The sequence below is a fragment of the Falco cherrug genome, chromosome 4 (genome assembly GCF_023634085.1).
Source record: "Falco cherrug isolate bFalChe1 chromosome 4, bFalChe1.pri, whole genome shotgun sequence".
NCBI lineage: Eukaryota > Metazoa > Chordata > Aves > Falconiformes > Falconidae > Falco > Falco cherrug.
Genome location: NC_073700.1, coordinates 107,407,986 through 107,426,978, shown reverse-complemented (window position 1 = coordinate 107,426,978; position 18,993 = coordinate 107,407,986). Strand labels below are relative to the sequence as shown.

Below are 18,993 nucleotides of genomic sequence, written 5' to 3'. Positions count from 1 at the left end.
AGTTTTAAAATGAAATAACATAGATTTCAGATAAGCTTTCTTCAAGCAAATTTTGTTTTTCCTGCTTCCCAGGTCTGAGCTACAATGCTAAACTCTAGACTAGTTATATTAAGCCTGTCATAGGGAAACAATATAGGGAATTATAATAAATTATTTTAAATAAACCAATTAGGGTTAAAAATTAGTGTGGTCATCTCACAGAGGTGATGACAAGTAAGCAGAGAGACATAACTAATTAAAGGCTAGAAAAGATGCTTTGACATCCTTGGATGAAGGACCTGAACCGAGAGCCAAGGCAGAGCACACACCGTGGCTGGAACGCAGCAGGTTTCAGGCTGAAAGCAGGCTGAAGTCCTGGGAAAGGCACTGGGATAAGGAGTGTACCGCTCTCCTGGCACCTGGTGGGGGTAATGGTAGACCACCATTTGGAAAGTTGTATGCACTTGTACTAATTATATTACTGTAAAGGAAGGACACAGCTGAGACCAAAAGTGCATTACAGCAGATGGCAATCGACATAATTTAGGGGTTTGAAGAGATTATTTTTGAAGGACTGTTATTCAGGCCTGCCCTATGGAGTCTAGGAAGAGAAGACTAACAAAGAAAACTCAAAAATACACAGAGATATCTGTGAGGATATAGTAATACCAGAGATTGTGACAGAAAGGATAATAACAAACTCAGGAATAAGCTGGCTGAAGTATTAATTATAGTAAATGTAAATACAAGAGATCACGAGGGAACTATCAGTTCAGGATGGATTTTTACGGAGAATGTAATTTTATGATTAAAGCACTGTTTTAGAAATACAGTATCCTCAAATCAGGAAAAGTAAGAATACTTTTCATGAACACTAGAGTTCATGAATTTTTTTTTTCTTTTTTTTTCTTTCTTTTTTTTCTAAACTAAAAAAAGTTTAATTACATTTCTGAGCAATACTGCATAAGGGCATGGGAACTTTGCTAGACTGCTTCACCACAGCTGCTGCAATTGAACAATGATGAATCCAAGTCCCTGCTTTCTGAAATGGAAGGCCAGCGTGAGTTAGTCACCATTCATTTTTTAAAACATTCCTTTAGCACGTCCAAGGGCAGCCAGACTTTGACACTGATGAAACTTAGGCTGGCAACCAAATAAAAGGATGCAGAAATCCTTTATCAAAGAAATTTGGTGGCAGATAGAAATGAGGCTCTTAACCACAGCTGCAGAGTGACTGTCGTTTCTTTCAGGAACAGATCCCACGCCCTGACATTCCCCAGCCCTGGTACTCAGCTGGAAGGGGGAAGCTACTAAACCAGAAAAAAACCTGGAAGATGCTCTTGCAACTGCAAAGGTTTGGTAAAGAATTATAATAATAACCGCTCCCCCTCGTTGCTCACTTTTATTCTTGAAAAGGAGTAAATTGGTGTATAAAGCTAGCTCTCCCTTCCAGCAGTCCCTCCTCTTACACAGAAACTAGATTTTGTCTCCTGCGTTCATACTTAGTGGGCGGGTGTTTCTTCACATCTCTTCCATATGCTTAGGAAGGATGTAGCTGCTTAATGGCTTCTCCACTACCTTCTTTATGGGTGTGGTGGTTTTTTGTTATTTGGGAGCTGGAGAGTTTGAAAGAGCAGTGCCCACCGCTATTCATCTTCACACACCTTTCATTGTCCTAAACTGTGATTGTTATTTCTGAAGCAGAAACCAGGTAGTCGGGTATATACAAAAAAAAAATCTGCTTGATTAGTCTACTGGGAGTGCCCCCTAAGCATTTTGTTTTCTTAAAAGTACTGGAGAGAGAAAGAGGGTAATCAATTCTAGCCATTTACAGTCCCAGACATATCAAGTGATGCCAGCAAGCAGACTGCTATTTTGATTTGACTGGTAGCTAGTTGCTCTTGCATCTACCAACCTGCTGATTTCCACTTCTGCAGAATACTTTTTACATTTCTTCTTCATCACTTACCTTCTTAATCATCACAAAATAAATCAGCATTGTTCCTTGACACATCTTTTGAATGATAGTAATTAATCATTGCATTCTTAAGTCTGTTATGAGTTACTACGGTGCTGGCTCATACACGCCTTCCTGTCTTAGTAGAATAATGGAATGCAGCACTATAGTTATAACTTGGTTGCTACTGCTATCTACACATGAAGTAAGGCTTTTACTTGCGTTATAGCAAACCTCCCTTGCCCTCATTCCCTATCCTCATTTTTAGAAGCTTCTCACTTGAGAGAGAAAGAGATGGTGTTCCAGCTCAAAAGCACACATTTCTAGACAACTGAAGGAAAATCCATTCTGAACCTCTCAACTACCATGGAAAATAAGTCGGGGGATTAATTAGAAATGTTGATCACTAATGAGTTAAGACTAACTTAACAAAATCATTCCCTACTTCCCTTGTAAGTATTGGAAATTCTTATTATGCAAACAGGCAAAAAACGGTGTTTAGAGATTATGGCTTGGATTACTGTTCCCTGACTTTAGGTGACCACAGCTGGGTTAGCCAGGTGAGCTAGAGGTCTTCTGTAAGTACTGAAACAAACCGCACTTCTCTACAGTGTGATTCATCAGACCTATACTAGACATTTACTTTAGCCAGAGAGGATTTGTGTCCTAGAATTCTTCAGGTACATAGACTCTAAAGAATGATTAAGACAACTATAAGCATCTACGTTTTACAAATCTAATTATTAGGTGTGATAAGGATTCACAAAATGCATGTGAAGACACGCACACAAGCTTTAGCACTGATTCCTTTAGGTAACGGAATTGTAAAATTTAGAACATTTAAACCAATACCGATCTTAAAGGCGTATTTCTACCCACTTTTCCCATCTATTATTACTACACTTAAAAGAATTCTAATAAAAATATTATAGAGAAAAATTTTTGCTGCTTTGATAGATGGGACTCTGGTTTGCCACTCTGTGTGCAGTTAGCATCACTGTCTGCAGCACTATTTACTTGATGCTGTTGGATGATGGAGTACTGAACTGGATGACGAAGAATGTAAAAATATTTGTTAAATAAGAAGCAGAAGCTAGAAGGTAAGGATTATAGTAACTGAATATAATACCCAATTATTTTAATGTTTAATAAATAGCATCGTAAGGTAATGACAATTTTTTGAATTGTAACTCCAGGAATTTATTTGAAAAATGGAAATGAAAAGCACAACAGAGGGTACTTAACACTGCAAAGCCAAGGAACGTAGGACTTAGTGCTTCTCACACCAATGACAGTTTACAAAAAGATACATAAGTATACATAAAATGCACACTACATTTTATGATTAGGTGAACAAATGTATATATAAATGCATGAAGTTTATCGAATAAATTCATGTTACTTTGATAAATTTTGCTCCTTCGTCGTTTGACATTGTGATATTGACGACACATAATGTCTGCTGCTATTGTTTCAAGTAGATGTTATTTTGTATAAATACATAAATGGAATTTTTTTTAGTCACTATTACTGATAGTAGTGAATATTACTCACTCTGCCACTTGCCAGAGTGAGAGCCTGGACTTTGTGTGTGTGTGTATATATATGTATATAGTTTTTTTTTTAAATAACAGTCTTACATCCGGCATAACCTCCATACAACTTTTTATTCTCCAGCTACAGTTTAGATACGTATATATTTTAATCTTAGAACATCCTGAACTGTTTCCTTTAACAAACAAAAAATACCATCTGTTGTGAGAATGCACATGAAAGCATACTCAGATTTTAATTATACATCTCATGGCAAAATGCATTCAAGAACGGGTCTAGGGACGGACATATAAAATATTCCAAAACCAGACAGCAATGATTTCTTCTGCATGACTTGGTTTCTGTAAATGAAAATATGTGATCCTGGGATTTGTAAAATCTATTACTATCACCGCTTATTTCAAATTATAAGGAAAAATATTTGCAATACAGTAAAATTTCACATGGTAGCAAATGAGTAATTGAATTTTATTAGATTTACACATCAGTCAATACTTCCACTCTGAAAATACATGTTTTCAGAAACTGAATGTTTTAACTCAAACAAGTTCCTAAACAGGAAGGACCTAAGGGCCAAGAAGATGAAAACATAATCACAGTAATATTAGGACAAATTTTAAAAGGCGTATGTGACAAACACCACTAGAAAAGCGATAAATACAAATAGAAATGCTTACGTTCTCTAGATGAGTGACATCACCCTTACTAATTACAAACTTCTTTTTCATTATTGATTGAATAAGTGTTAAGAATTAAATAAAGTCATCTGTTCAATCTTTTATTGTGACTATAATTTAGTTAAAAGACCTTTCAGTTTCTCCTGCCTTCTCTTTGCTTCATATGGAAAACTCTACTTTAAATTTCACACAGTAGTACATTTCCTAATATCCTAATTTAGAAGAGCTTTTCTTCGATGATACCAATAAATCTCCGGGGTTTAATGCTTAACTCAATTTTCTCACATTTCACACAAAGCAAGCTGTATTTTTATACATTTAATGTATGTTTCTATACATTCATGTTCAACAATCCTGACATTTACACTAACCAAATCAAGAAAACACAATATAATGTATACCACATAAAAACACAGAATCCAAATTTATATATAGAAATTTCTTTAAAGATCTACATACGTTCTTGTCACATCTTGTTCAATCATGGCTCGAAGCTCTTTATCCTGGAAAAATTTATTCCAAAGACTCTGAAATAAGGAAAAATAATTGTATGAATACTTAAGGCTTATATACTACATCAGCAAAGTACTGTACAAATATTAACTAATTAATCCTCAAAATTCATGTAAGTATGTATATCAATACTTTAAGGGTGAAAAAGAATGTTGGTGACCAACCCAACATATTGGAGAAAGTCAGTTTAGATCAGAGACAAAAACATTCAAGTTCCTGGATCCTTGCTCTAGGCTCATTCCATTTGCTCACTGGATGGCTGCAGGTCTGTGAGTTACTTGTAAGTGGTCTATGAATAATATTTAGAAAGGCAGAGTAAATTCAGACTCACCAGAATCGGCAGCTCAGCTGAAAAAAATTCAGTGTTTCATTCACAGAAAAAGGTCTATATCACCATATTGCACTACATTGCTGGTATGAATATATGGACTTTAATTGGAAGCTGCTACAATTTTCACACTAAGAAACTGTTTGGAAGTAACCTAGTTTGTCTTAGTGGAGGCAAAATCAAATAAGCAATATATGATGGTCAAATACCTATTATGAAAATGCCCTAATTCTAATGGTACATATACACAGTGCAGATCAAGAATGGCCATTCTAAAAAAGTTCTGATAGGGAAAACCAGGGTATTTAAAAGCTCACTGTCAACATAAAAAAAAAAACAAACAAAAAAACCAACAGTCTGAAGCAGGTTTAGCTTCTTCTGTATCTGTGCTTTTGACTATCGCAATTTTTTTTCTTTGGTTTCCGTGCATTGTTTACCAATATTTTGCAAAAGCTAACCCAAAAGAAGTCTCAGCAAATCTTGTTTGTACACTCCAGAAAAATTGTTGTAAAGCCTGTTCTCCGTTGTAAAGGGACGGTAGCTTGGCCATATTGACCAAAATACAGGAAGAACAAAATCTATAGCTGTCTTTTCACACAGGCTAGTTTTCAGATAGCAGCAGCACCAGTGAAGGAAATGCTGTACAAAAAGAGTGGCCACAATCCTTGCAGAATTCCTTGCTCCCCTGTAAGCAGTGCATTGTCCTGGTGACTCATGCCCCACAGAAAGAAAAGAGAAAGTAAATTAATGCTATCTAGCCAAAGGAAGGTAAAGTAACAAAAGAGAAAATATTAATTAGCGCCTGTATTTGTGTTTACCAACTATAAAAAAAAACACAACATCCAAACTTCAAAAGTTTTTATATCCTTGAAAATGTGTTACGTAAACCCAGTATCTTTTTAACTCGCAGCAATTTCTTGCAGCTAGATCACGTTTTGAAATTCCCTTGCCCCTGCTCCTGCTCCCACCAAGGTCCATCAGAGCAAAGGAGGAAGGAAACAGAATCTGCATTGCAAAAAGGAAGCAAAACCCAGGACACCTAAAGGGTAAAACATTAAGTCACTGCAAAGGCTCAAAGGCCTTTGCTCTGTGCTCCAAGGCTGGGTTTGGCCTGTGGCTTTTGTTTTACAGATTAATCCCCTGCTACCTACTTGGACTTGTTAACCTTTGTCTCCTGTCTCCTAAGGACATCATCGGCAGAATGAATGTTGTGCCCCTGTGTATAAACACAAACTACAGCAGAAACGCTTTAAACCTTTCACATCTGACAGCTTTCTGTCCGGCTAGATGCTGGAGTGGTTTGATGGCCTGCACCATCGTACCGGCTGCAGAGCATCACCAGTGTGACTATAGCCAATATTTCTGTGTTTCAACCAGCAAATTTCTCTCTCCTCCTGCATTAAAGATGAAGCAGAGTACCTATGAGCTTCCATATGTGAACAAAATGGAACTACAAGTCGTATCACCAAAGATACCTGTGACAGTCTTTCCAGGTGTGTCTATCTCTTAAATGCAGCCAAACAGATTATTTTCATGGTATTATTTTGAAAATTTGATAAAAAAGCATTTTCAAAAATGGTAAAATAATTCACAGAAAAGCTTAAAGATATGTGCCATAAAATAATTAAGAGCTTTTCAGGTATACAAAATGCAGTAGAAAACTGGTGTAAAAAAAATAATAAAAGTTGCCTAAAATTAAGCTCCCATATCTACATGTAAGCCCTCCTGAAAGTATCTTGACTTGGAAACTAGCAAGCTACTAGGAGGTCCTATTAATTTGAACGAGAGCTGGATGCTCTGCACTGAATGACAGTCAGACCAAATACTTTTACCGCATATTATTTCTTTAAAATCTGGATTTTTCATTTTGCAGCTGGCTGCTTTCTGATTAGAAAATAAACTTTTGTTTCTCTTAACCACCAAGAAAAATAATTAAAAACCCTGGAAGAAATGCCTGTCTTGCAGCCTGGTACTTTACGCGTTAACTCAGCATGTATACAACTTAGAACAATTCTATTTTTGCTGGAGAAAAACTTCCAAGGCTGAACAGTCTTCCAGAGGAGGGTTCTTCAGTATTTGCTGTTAACAGCATTCCCTTCATATTGACTGTTTAAACATTCCTTCAACTAGACCCATTTTACATAGAAAATGAAAACACACAGTGACAAAAAAGTTTATCAGTTAAAGAAGGGATACGCTGTGAAATGGGACTCCCAGTCCAGCACTGATTTTTGTTCATCACAGCCTTCGCTGTGATAAGCACTGAAAAATCAGACTATTAACTTGGAAATGAGCATCTCTGGTTGTTCAGCAGAGCCTGTGAACCAATTGTTAACACAAGTCAATTTGGAAATTTAGGAGGGAGAGTTTAGCACCCGTCATTCTGCCTTCTTCAGCAAGAACTCAGTTGTGTCAGTATGATGATGATGATCATTTTAGCAGCACACGCTGACAGAACCAAGGGTCAACTTACCCCCTCATCCTGAGACAGTGGGTTGTTGATTATCAGATCTTGCTGTCCTGCTTTCCGAGGGTTTGTAATGTGCTGGGTAAAAACATTAAAAAAAAATAATCAAATCCTCTTCTGTTATACTGTAAGTATTAATATCTATGTCAAAGCATGGGAGTAAAGAACCAATTTGGTACCAACTTACAATTTCTTTGATCTTATTGTAAGAAGTTCTTAAGTCTGAAGTGGTTTTAATCCATTGACTTCTGTCTTGGGGTAGAACCTCCAGAAATAACTATCAACAAAACAGAATAAATCCATTAAGTTTCATCAATTTAACATAGCTTTTCATATAAATCCTACCAAAAAGCCTAAACAGTCTCAGAAAGGAGGAGCAAGCATTCTATACATAAGAAGAAAGCAAAGACCTCCTATAAAATACTCTTGGCTTTAGTACTTTCCAGTCTATAAATAAGAAGCTAGAAACAACAGTAGTTCTGCAGTACAAAATAAAGCATTGAAAACAACTGAGGCCACAAACTCAAGCTTTGTAAACTGTCACAACTTCAGTAAAGTAGACTGAGACTTCCAAGGCAGAAACGAAATGCAGAGATGAAAATAAAGATACAAAACTTGAAGCTATTTACATAACACTGATGACCTAATGCTACGTGCTTAAAACTAAACATGAATGCAAAGCAGAAACTAAGCATTCAGAGATATACTCTACCTAGAGAAATACAGAAAGGGAAAATGTTACTTTATAGAAAAGAAACACGTTCTAAAATTCTGCAAGACAGTTGAAAGAGATGATTCTATAAAAAAGTCTTTGCGAATGCCTACATCTCAGTTCTGTCACATTTCTGTTTAAAAAGGGTTAGAAAGAAACATCTATTGGAAAATACTACTTAATTGCACATAAAATAAGGAAAAAACCCAGAGTATTTTCTTGCTTTTAACATGTTTTTATTTACACATTATCAAGTGTTAAGAAACAGTAAATAATAACAAAAAAACCCACATCCCCGAATTACTAAAAATACGCGTTTCCGAAAAATCACATAGATAAGATTTTTAAAACAGGCAGTGTAAAACTGAGTCCTAACCCATATCAGGACATGCAAATAAACCCAACCTTATTGCTAAAATGAAACCATTCCTTTATTTGATTAGTGAACAGTCAGGGACTTAATATTTTTGTTAGTTTGGGGGTTTGAGTTATGGCCTCCTAATTCAGAGGCTCAAGAAGCAGCAGACTGGTAAAACAACGTGGCATATATTCAGCTGGCTTCCCGAAGGCAGTATTTTCATTAGCCTTACGTTTGTTTAATACTACATAGATTTCAAATTACAAATTTCAATTTTCAGATTTCTTTCATCCATATAGAAGGAGTATTTTCGTTTTGGTTTTATAGGTCTGGTCTTTTATATGCCAAAGCGAAGCTTGCGAAATTCCAAGTGAGGTAATTTAAACTATCTGGCTGACCTACAGCAACTCTACGAGGGAAAATCTTCTCTGCTGTCATATTAGCGCAGAACAGAAGACCTGATACCAGTGCAACAAAATTCTTTTGGACTCTATATAGCATCTCAGTATTTACTTTGCTTGCTTTCTCTTTTCCTTCCCCTGCAACTTTAAAAAATACAGTAAGAGACCTCCGAGGATCTGTTGTGTTTTGAGATTGGAAGACCTGGCTTCCCTCTCTATCCAGTCATTACAAGAGGGATTGGTCTCCAGTTTCTTATTTCACTGGGAAAAGATGCTAGCAGAAGCATCAGACTGATTTTAGAGCAGTCCCAAGTTCCGGAAAACATAAATTGTGAGACAAACTTCCTTTTTATTTCCAGTGCATGACTTCACTGCACAGAGTGAGAGGAGAGATGGCTGTGTGGCACTCAATTCTAAACACACCACCCAGCACAAAGATATTATTTCCTAGGAAATCTTTTGCTATCACCTGCAATTCAGCTTTAAGGCAACTCAATATGATTAGCAAATGTCCTATGAATTATAAAAATGAGTAGGAAAACATTGGGATGAAGTCTCTCGGAAAATTCATGATTCTTTGCATCAATAATCTTCCAGCGCATCAGGTAATGTGTTGATATATTGCAACCACAAACTGTAAATAAATATTTTCTCTTCTTACCTTCCAGCAAACACTACGGAACCTGCTGCTTCTCAGCTGCCCATTAATCCCCTTCAGCCGTATAGTTGCCAAGTAATTGTTGTTTACAAATAGTTCTTCCCATTCTTTACTGCATGCAAAAGCAAAAGGAATGAACATTTAAACAAAAAAAAGCCTTAGCTGATTTAAGGACTATATGACACTACACAATTCTGGATATGCAGAGGAAAGGAACTTTTTTTTAATGTATATATTTAGTTGTGTACCACTTCTAAATGCATGGCTGTCTTTTTGGACACATTTCTTCTGTGGATTTAATGAATATGTAGATCGCTATAATTATGCCAGCTACTGAAATTCATAATGTCTATGGAGGCTATTCCATTTCCTCTAAAATGTTGGTACTGCAGTTCAGTGAATAAACAAGAAAAATGAATATTAATATAAGCACATTCATGTTTCAGCTGTAGACAAAGAAGTACCTATTCCAAAAATATGCAACAGAAAAGTATACTGTTGACTGTATTAGCTCCTCACATGACGTATTTGCTTAAATGAACCTTCTTTTCTTCTTAATGTCAAGCTGGGCAGTTAAGCATCATAGAATATGACTTTCTTTAACATTTAGTGCTATTTACTATTGAAATCACTCCTACTTCTTTCTACATGATCAGTTTTAAAATTTTAACAGGTGCTAGCAAATTTAAAAAAACATCAAAAAATTAAAAAGCCTCACTGTATAAACTGTTAAAGGCAAGCTTGAGTACCTTGCAGTACCTATGGCTGACTAGATAAACAACCTAAATATGCCTCCCAGGCATGCAGGCACCAGGGGCCTAACACCTGTGCCTCATTAATATACAAGTAAATCTGCTCTACTGGGAAACAATTGGAAATTAATTGTCCCAAACCATCTACTGAGTTTGAATAAAAGAATTAAACCTATATTTTCTGTGCCTTCTACTGAAATGAATCGCAAGCACAATATAAGCCATTTGATGGTCTTGATAGCCTACGACTTGCTCGCAGTCTTTCTGCAACCACTCTAAAATCCAAAGGGTAATTTCAGCGTAAAGAGAGGGGTTATGTGCAAGGAAATGTGTTTCAGAATTATTTTCAATCCATGTCCTTAAGGTGAACATCTCCTTCTCCCACTGTCACATGGGAGACTATTACTTCTCCCTGGGAGACCAAATGAAACCAGAAAGAGGGAAACTACTATTATGACTCCAGGGTAAGATCTCACCAGATTTCCTTCGCTAAGGAGGGTCACAGAGTGGGTTATACTAAATACCAACAAACTCTGGTTTTGCAAACTGCCCTAAAGATATGCAAGCTAAAGTTAGGTAGTTTTCAGCCTTTTAAGCTGAGTTGGGAGGGTGAGGTTTTTAAACCTTGTTTTAGATAAAACCTGTTCAGTTGCAGAAGCTGCGAATAGTTGGGGAATGGACTTGGCAAGCTGGGAAATTATGGTCCTGTTCCTTTGAGATGTGAGTGAGCCCACAATCCATGCCGAGGCAAGAAGTGTTGTGTTTGTGAATGCATCACTTTTCAGCTAGGATTGCTTTCTGTTAAAAAAAAAAAAAAAATCACTTCTGGGTCTTGATTATTATTACTTTGAAAAGTGAAGGTACTCCACGTAAGAGCCAAGATGACTAAAGCAGTGGGAGCTTGCAGGGCTTAGGGCTGCTTTTACCTTCTGCCAGTGTTCCCAGGTGACCAAAATAGCTGCAAGCAACCCCAGTGATGTGGGGCAGCTTCCTTCCCTCCTGCCACATCCCCCGTTCTCCAAGTCAGAAAGCCTACCTCGTCATTTCACCAGCTCCCCATCACTGGTACACCCTCACCTTCTGCAGCAAGCTGCCTACGATTGTTTACCACGATTCTGTCTCCTTTAAATACAACGTATGGTATATAGCAGACACAGCTTGAGAAAAATCTGGGCCTTTCTTTCACAGTCATTTGTACTTCAGTAACTCCAGTATATTATGCCTATCTAAATAACCCTCCTGTTTCTATCATGTATAATATTCTTCATTTGCCATTGTAAATTTTGTAGCATCATTGGCCATTATAACTACTGCCAAGCTGTCTCCCTAAGGTAGCGATGCTTCAAGAGTGACACATTCCCCTGCGCACACAACAGGTCAGCCTCTGAAGCTATTCACATTGTTCTGCTAGCGGATGACATTCCCACAATGTCTTTGAAAACACCGGTGTGTCAGCTGAGTTAGCAAAAGGTTGCAACCAGTGTAACTGTGAATAGAAGGAACAGAGAGGAAAGAAGCTCTTCAGGTTATTTTTTTCACCAACTGCTGGGAGTGATTGCTACACAGTAAGAAAGTAATTTCAACTCTTCTTAAATTGTATTAGTGCTGATACTATGCTTTGTCTTTTTTTTTTTTTTTTTTTTTTTAATTTGTAATGCAATTCCAAACACATTTTGAACAAAATTACATTTAAAACAGCCAAAAGAAATTTGGCAAGATCATATCTTCTCTGCATACCCCCTTGGCTGCTGGGATCACTAAAAAGAAAACTTATAAGCAGCTGAAAAAAGAAAAAAAAAAGACTTGGAAGCTGGAATCTGTTTGAGTTTTAGTAGAAATGAATGGTATCTAAAATCCTTTCTGAACAGCATTCACTAATTCATTTCTCAAATATTTTGAATGAAGGCTAATAAGTTAAGCCTTACAATTCTAGAGACTGTTTCAATAATGGTAACACTGTGTAATATCAACAAGCTATCAATTCTAAAAGGATCATTTTAAAAATGATATAGCCCTACTCTGTAAACTAACATCTATGAGCCTTGTTAACCCAAGCTTGCAGAAAACTCATCGGTCAAAGTGAAATGAGCAATGAAGATTGGAACTCAAGTCTACCACATCCCATTTGCTTCACTGAAGTGAAAGACTTCAAGAGCCAATTGGAACCACTTAAACTATGAATTAAGCACATGCAATTGTTTTTAATCAAACTAGAAAATTAGATGCATACTCATGTGTTCATACTACCTTTAGGTTGTACAATCAAAACAAAGGCAAATGCCAATGTTAATGTTTTCTGGTTATTTTGTACACGTTTTTCATTTCATATTATTTAAATAGCCTGTCTAATATACTATTGTACATATTGTAAAGTCTTTGCAGGTATAAGACCTGCAAAGGAAAAAGCCATTGGATTAACGTCTCTTTAAAAAACTTTATTTCACATGCTTTATCCATGTAGTAACTGTCCAATGTAAAATATTTATTGGTATGAGTTAGGGACAGTTGCATTACTTTGAAGTGGGAAAAATGCTCAATATGTATGAATGAAAAAGTAAGCAAATCAATGGAAGGGATGATGCACGCTTTCTTGCTTATAAGAAATGAGGTTGATCTCCTAGCAAACCACATATAAGCATATTTATTTTTCTCTTTCCAACAGCACATATTTTATGGATCTGATGCTTGTTAAGACTATTACAAACATTAGATTTTCAGAGATAGGAGTCCAAAGATTTGGAAGAGAAATGCCTCTCTCTGTTGACACACTGTAATGAAGGGAACATAATGAGCAGGACTTCACATCAGAAAGTGTAAAGCAAAATTTTACATGCACTTAAATACCTTTTGAGAAGGTATTTAAACCCCTAAGGTCTAGCACCTTAGTAAAAGACACTGGAATCCCACTATTGCCCAGCTACAGAGGAGCAAGCAACTGTAAACTCTTTAAGAATGAATGTGACACCAATAATGTAACAAGACACCTGGAAAATAATTCTGGAATTCAGATAGTAGTTCGCAGAATTTTACTGAGGCAACACTAAGCTGTGGTAGCATTGGAGAGAGGTAACAAAAACTTTTTTCCACTAATGGCCAGTAGCGGCTAAATTTCTGGCTCTGCTGCTACATTTTGATTTACAGCGTAATGGCTAAACCAATGCATCGAGCATAGATAGGCAGAGGAATGCAATGGTAGCCCACCTAAGCTCCTTACAAAATAAATACTCTGCTCAGAAGAGGAAGAAATACAATTGAGGAAGAATGGCATAGCATAGACTGTAATCACTGCTAGTTAACTTCTGCAATTACCCATTTACAGAATAAAGCCGCTGATGCATACAAATACAGATCCTTCCGATGTTTAAAGCTAGGATAAGAAGCACTTTTGTACTATGATGTTCAGGCAACACCAAACTGTGTGGAAGACACTAAAACCCACAGAAATGTAAAAATGTGAATAGCCACATCAAATTACAATCTATGTTACCGAAAAAGGGTAGAGATTCAGTTCTGAGACTGCAGGGGCTCAGACCTACCAGGTAAATATTACTGTCCATAACTACTTCAAAGAAATCAGCATCTATCAGGTCATTAGACAGTGTGTATCATTATTTTGCCTCATGCATTTTTAAAATACTCTATGCCAAGTTTTGAAATCCCTCTTTTTTTGTGTCCCTGATGAAACAAGACCAATTTAATATTTACAACAAAATTCAGATAAGAAAGCATATTTCTCAGTTCATGGAAGAATACTGCAATGCTACTGAAAGGTGTGAACATTTGCATACATATTTAAGATTTCAACCTACATCTCAATCTTATTCCACCCTCTAGATCAATATTGAAGGATAAAATGGATAGCCTCACAGAGATCCAAAGAAAGCTCTTGAGCAGTGCGGCTCGTATTGGCAAAATCATTCTAAAACAAAATGGTGCGAGTGCTTTCAAAAAAGCCAGTATCACTGTTTTATACAGGTTTTTTGTTCATCTTCAGAATGTGCTTTTTGAAATGTGAAGACCCAAACTCAGCTCCCCAGAGGCACTCAATGAAGCAACAGGCTACTGGCCATCAGAAAGAAAACAAATTCTCTAATTATTGTGTCATATTTTTAGCAATATGGGGACTTTATTGACAGGAACATCAATAAGTGAATGCTGTATCTATATTTAAATAGAGGCAACAGTTTTTTTCAAAAATACTGCATAAATCCAAGAAACTTCCATACTTTGTATTATTTATTATGCCATAAAATCAACAGTCGAGAGAAAAGTGAGGCAACAGCCAGGAATGTAATAAAACCAGAGTTAATTCTATAAAAACAGGGGTGGAGGGTGGGGGATGAAAGGTAGTATCAAGTAAAAAGCAGTAAGTTTCTAAACCAAAATCATTGCTGACACACAGATTTTTCCTGAAAATCCATTTGACAGCCTTAATGTGAAGTCTTACCAGTCTGGTTGGAAAATAGATGTCTTTTCCTCTGTTTCCCAAAGTCCTGCCTCGGGATATGAGGCAGAGTTAACAGCCATGTAAGTTCGAATATGCATGGCTCCACTGCCGGGAGGCTCAATATTCAAAGGGCAGATTTTGCTAAACAGTTCAGGTTTCATCTAATTTTGGCTGACATACAGTCAAAAAGGTGTGCATAAAGAAAGGCAAAATGACTTTCTTAAGGTAAACGTTCTAGCAAAAACTTAAGGTTATTAGCTAACGATGCTCTTTACGCTACCGGTGTGTATACAGTACGGTCTGGGGAGCTGAAATATGGCTGCAGTGGCAGTGGGACGCTTTTCCAGCCCCTCTCCTAACTGCACCGGCTCTGACACAGAACGCGAGGTACCCTTCTCCACACTCCAAACTGTCCACTTCACTTTGGTGGTTCTCGGCCAAAGAGCCAGTTTTGGCCCTGGGAGAGCACTTCGCTTCCATCCCTGTAACTGTTTAGCTTTTGTAGAAGAGTTCTTCTTACTGCCATTTCAAAGTCTAAATTTCAGCAGCCCATTCTCCTCTACTCATTACTTTATGCACACATTCACAGAATGGTGAAACAAAATCTAGACGTTACATTCAATTATTTTTATTTTTTGTAACTGATTTGCCAGGTGCAGAGTCAAGGCTTTCTTGTTTAAATCCCTCCAACACCTTTGAAATCTTTTGCATGTACATGTAGAATATTTACTTTCTAGTTCTCCTGATTAGTTCCCTTCTGCTACTTTACCCTTCTGCTAATTCATACCCACAGTGAGCCCAGTGAATTTTGTGTATCCACATGCTCACAGCCTTGTTACATGGACAGACGTGCATTTGAGATGAAAAGTTAAGAGCTTCCTGTAGCACATAACAGAAGGTAAAAGCTACTGCTCTACAAATCATCAGACTCAAAAATGGTTGTATAAAGGAGACATACTTTTTGCAGGAATATGCCCCCAAATGCCAAAACGTTTCTGCTTACTCACGCCTGACTAGCTAGAGAAGGTCTAGAACTGGCATAGTCACAATAATATTTAAAATATGCACCCCATTTCAAAACTCAGATGACTTTATGATGTGCAAGATGACAAATGCAAAGTTCTAGTTAATATTGTTAATTCCATCTTAACTTTGTAAATCTGCCCATTTTGTATACAATGACATGAGAAAGTAAGTGATTTCCTGATCTAACTTTAATCTTTTGAACTGACGAGGTTTTATTACCATCATTAAAAACTATGTAGTCTCACTAAAAGTAAGTCTTTGCTCTTTAGGTTTATTTCAATTGTACATTATTTTGAGAAATCTTTTGTCTTCTAGCTTCTTTGGATTAAAATCTGTAATTCCTCAAATCTGTGGTCTGGCATGCAAGTTTTACATACAGTTCTTGGTCACGGTGTTTCTGTGGGTTTTTTTTAAAACCAAAATTAAATCGCTCAGCAGATGTATTTTGAGCAGTGTAGGAAAATCACGATACCTGGTTTAACTTTCAGTAGTTCTGTTACAAAGGTGTAGGACACAAGTCTTCCATTTAAGGTCCCGCTCAGCAAAGAACTGATCCTTTCCATGTTCTCTTGCTGCTAAACTCAGCCAACCACTCACTCCAAGTTCTGTGGCAGACGTTGCTGCTTTTATGTCACTGCACATCTCAGAGACTACACGTTAATGCCAGCAAGATTAAGATCTTAAAAAGTGTACTTTAGCAGCAAGAAAAAATACAATGCCATTCACCTCTTGGCATTAGTCATATTCTTGCAAAGACGATGCAAGTTCTGAGTTTTAAATGAATGACAATTATTAAGTTCACTGTATATTTAGATCCACTGACCTTCAGAACTTCTAATAAATATTTCAAATACATTTTGTGTTAGAAGGAAGAATTGTGAAAGGTTTTGGGGCCAAAATGAAAATCACAAGAGCAATTCCATTGGGTTCCTTTCTATCAAGTTTACCAAGGGACTAATAATGCTTACAAAAAAGGAAAATCTTCATTAAAAAAAAAGAAAGACAAAAATACCTCTGAAATTCTTCCAACCTCTTATTTCTGACTTCACATGGCATCCTGCCCATGCTATTTTGCTTAGCACTGAATTTTTGCTTAGAAATTAAAGTTTTTCAGTAATACAGACCTCCTTTCTTCTGTTCTTGCCACAGGTGTCTCCCCCTTCTGATTTAGAACAAGCTAATTCCATTTTTAGGATTTTGAATAATAGGGATTACAGAATCACAGAATGATTGAGGTTGGAATGGACTTCTGGAGATCATCTAGTCCATCCCTGGCTCAAGCATATCCAGATGGCTTTTAAATACCTCCAAGGAGGGGGATGCTGCAATCTCCTCGGGCAACCTGTGCCAGTGCTCCATCACCCTCACAGTAAAAAAGTGCTTCCTGATGTTGAGACAGAACCTCATATCTTGCATTTCTGACCACTACCTCTCGTCTTGCCACTGGGCACCACTGAAAAGAGCCTGGCTCCGTCCCCTTAATATCCTCTGTTCAGATACTTACAGACTTTGCTAAGATCCACAGCCCCCCCCCCCCCACCTGCACCACCCCCCCCCCCCCCAGCCTTCTCCTCTCCAGGCTGAACAGTCTCATCTCTCTCAAGCTGTTCCTCATAGGACAGATGCTCCAATCACTTCACCATCTCAACGGCCCTTTGCTGTATGCTCTCCATTACGCCCATGCCTCTTGTACTGGGAAGCCCAGAACTGGACACAGTACTCCAGACATGAAGTGGAGAGGAAGGATCACCTGCCCTGACCTCCTCTTAACGCATCCCAGGATACCACTACCCTTCTTTGCTGCAAGGGTGCATCGCTGGCTCATGTTGAACTTGATGTCCACCAGGACCCCCAGGTCCTTTTCTGCCAAGCTATTTTCCAGCCTCCAGCTTACGTTGGTGCCTGGGGTTCTTCCTCCCCAGGTACAGGACTTCACAGTTCTCCTTGTTGAACCTCATGAAGTTCCTGTCAGCCCATTTCTCCAGCCTGTCAAGGTCTCTCTGGATGGCAGCACAACCAGCTGGTGTATAATCCACCTCTCAGTTTTGTGCCACATGCAAACTTGCTGAGGGTACACTCTGCCCTATCATTGACAAGAGTAACATTTGCTTCTCTGCAGCCCTCAGTCACCTCTCCCAACTGCCATGATAGTTCAAAGATTACTGAAAGTGGAAGAGTAAAGGAAATCCATAATGAAAAACACTTTAAACATTAGTAAGGGAAAATATGGCATCAGCTGAATATGGTATCAGTGGTGTGCAGGTGAATTTTCATGTACAACAGAATAAGAATAAACCAAATTTTTCACTTTCTTTCCATGGATGTTAGAAAGGAATCACCATTTTCCCTTCCATGGCCTCTCTTCATGGATTAAGTATTTCCCTTTTTCTACCAATCTGCTAAAAAGCATTTTGCCATTAAAAGATGTTGGTACTCAATCCTTCCTTTCTGATTCTCTCTGAAAGCACCTCAGACTTTACGTAAATTTATTAAATTTGCCTTCCCGTATTTTCCAAGGGATCACACTGCATACAGACAAAAAACAAGTCCGTATTACCATTTCTACCTCTTTAGAAATTAATATATTTTTCACAGGCCAAAGTTTAAAAAAAAAGCGCCAATTATATCTGTTGAAATGTTTGGATCTTAGAAAAAGTACACTGCATACAGGGTTTCAGTTCCTTAATGACAACTTATTCTTCCGTGTCTTACGACATCCTTTGCAAACTCCTTAGGACACCACGCAAGGAACGCAGAGTGGATCAGCTGTGGAAGAAAGAAGTCAATGAAAGATGTCTGAGAAGACAGAGCTGGAAGTTATACAGGGATCCTTGAACAGGAAAAGAAAGGAATGTTGAAATCATTCAGAGAAAACCAGAAATCTTCTAAGCATTCAGTAGGTATGACAGTGATCTTCTCGGATTTGGAGAAAAAAAGCTGTTGGAGGAAACCTGTAATCAGTGCAAAGCATCACTTTCTCTTGCTGGAAATACCAGATTTGCAAGATGGAATCGCTACTGTCTTCACAAAAATGGACAAAACAAGCGTACTGGCACAGACTACCACATCCAGAGAAAGACTATTAGCATATTCAGAATGCGATTTTTCAAATTCAAGGCAAAATTTTACAGGCTCTCAGACAAAATGAACTTGTACTGAAAAGT

At 37.5% G+C, this 18,993-nt stretch overlaps 1 protein-coding gene across 4 annotated transcripts in view; it reads right to left on the bottom strand.

Moving 5' to 3' along the window:
- Positions 1-18,993, bottom strand: part of TBC1D5 (TBC1 domain family member 5) — a 326,021-nt gene that overhangs the window by 139,486 nt on the left and 167,542 nt on the right. For all 4 annotated transcript variants that reach the window (XM_055709546.1, XM_055709545.1, XM_055709547.1 and 1 more), the window contains 4 exons: positions 9,608-9,716; positions 7,663-7,752; positions 7,482-7,553; positions 4,627-4,694 (listed from right to left, as the gene is read on the bottom strand). In XM_055709546.1, coding sequence (XP_055565521.1) covers positions 4,627-4,694; positions 7,482-7,553; positions 7,663-7,752; positions 9,608-9,716 — 339 coding nt within the window. The remainder of the gene's footprint in view (positions 1-4,626; positions 4,695-7,481; positions 7,554-7,662; positions 7,753-9,607; positions 9,717-18,993) is intronic.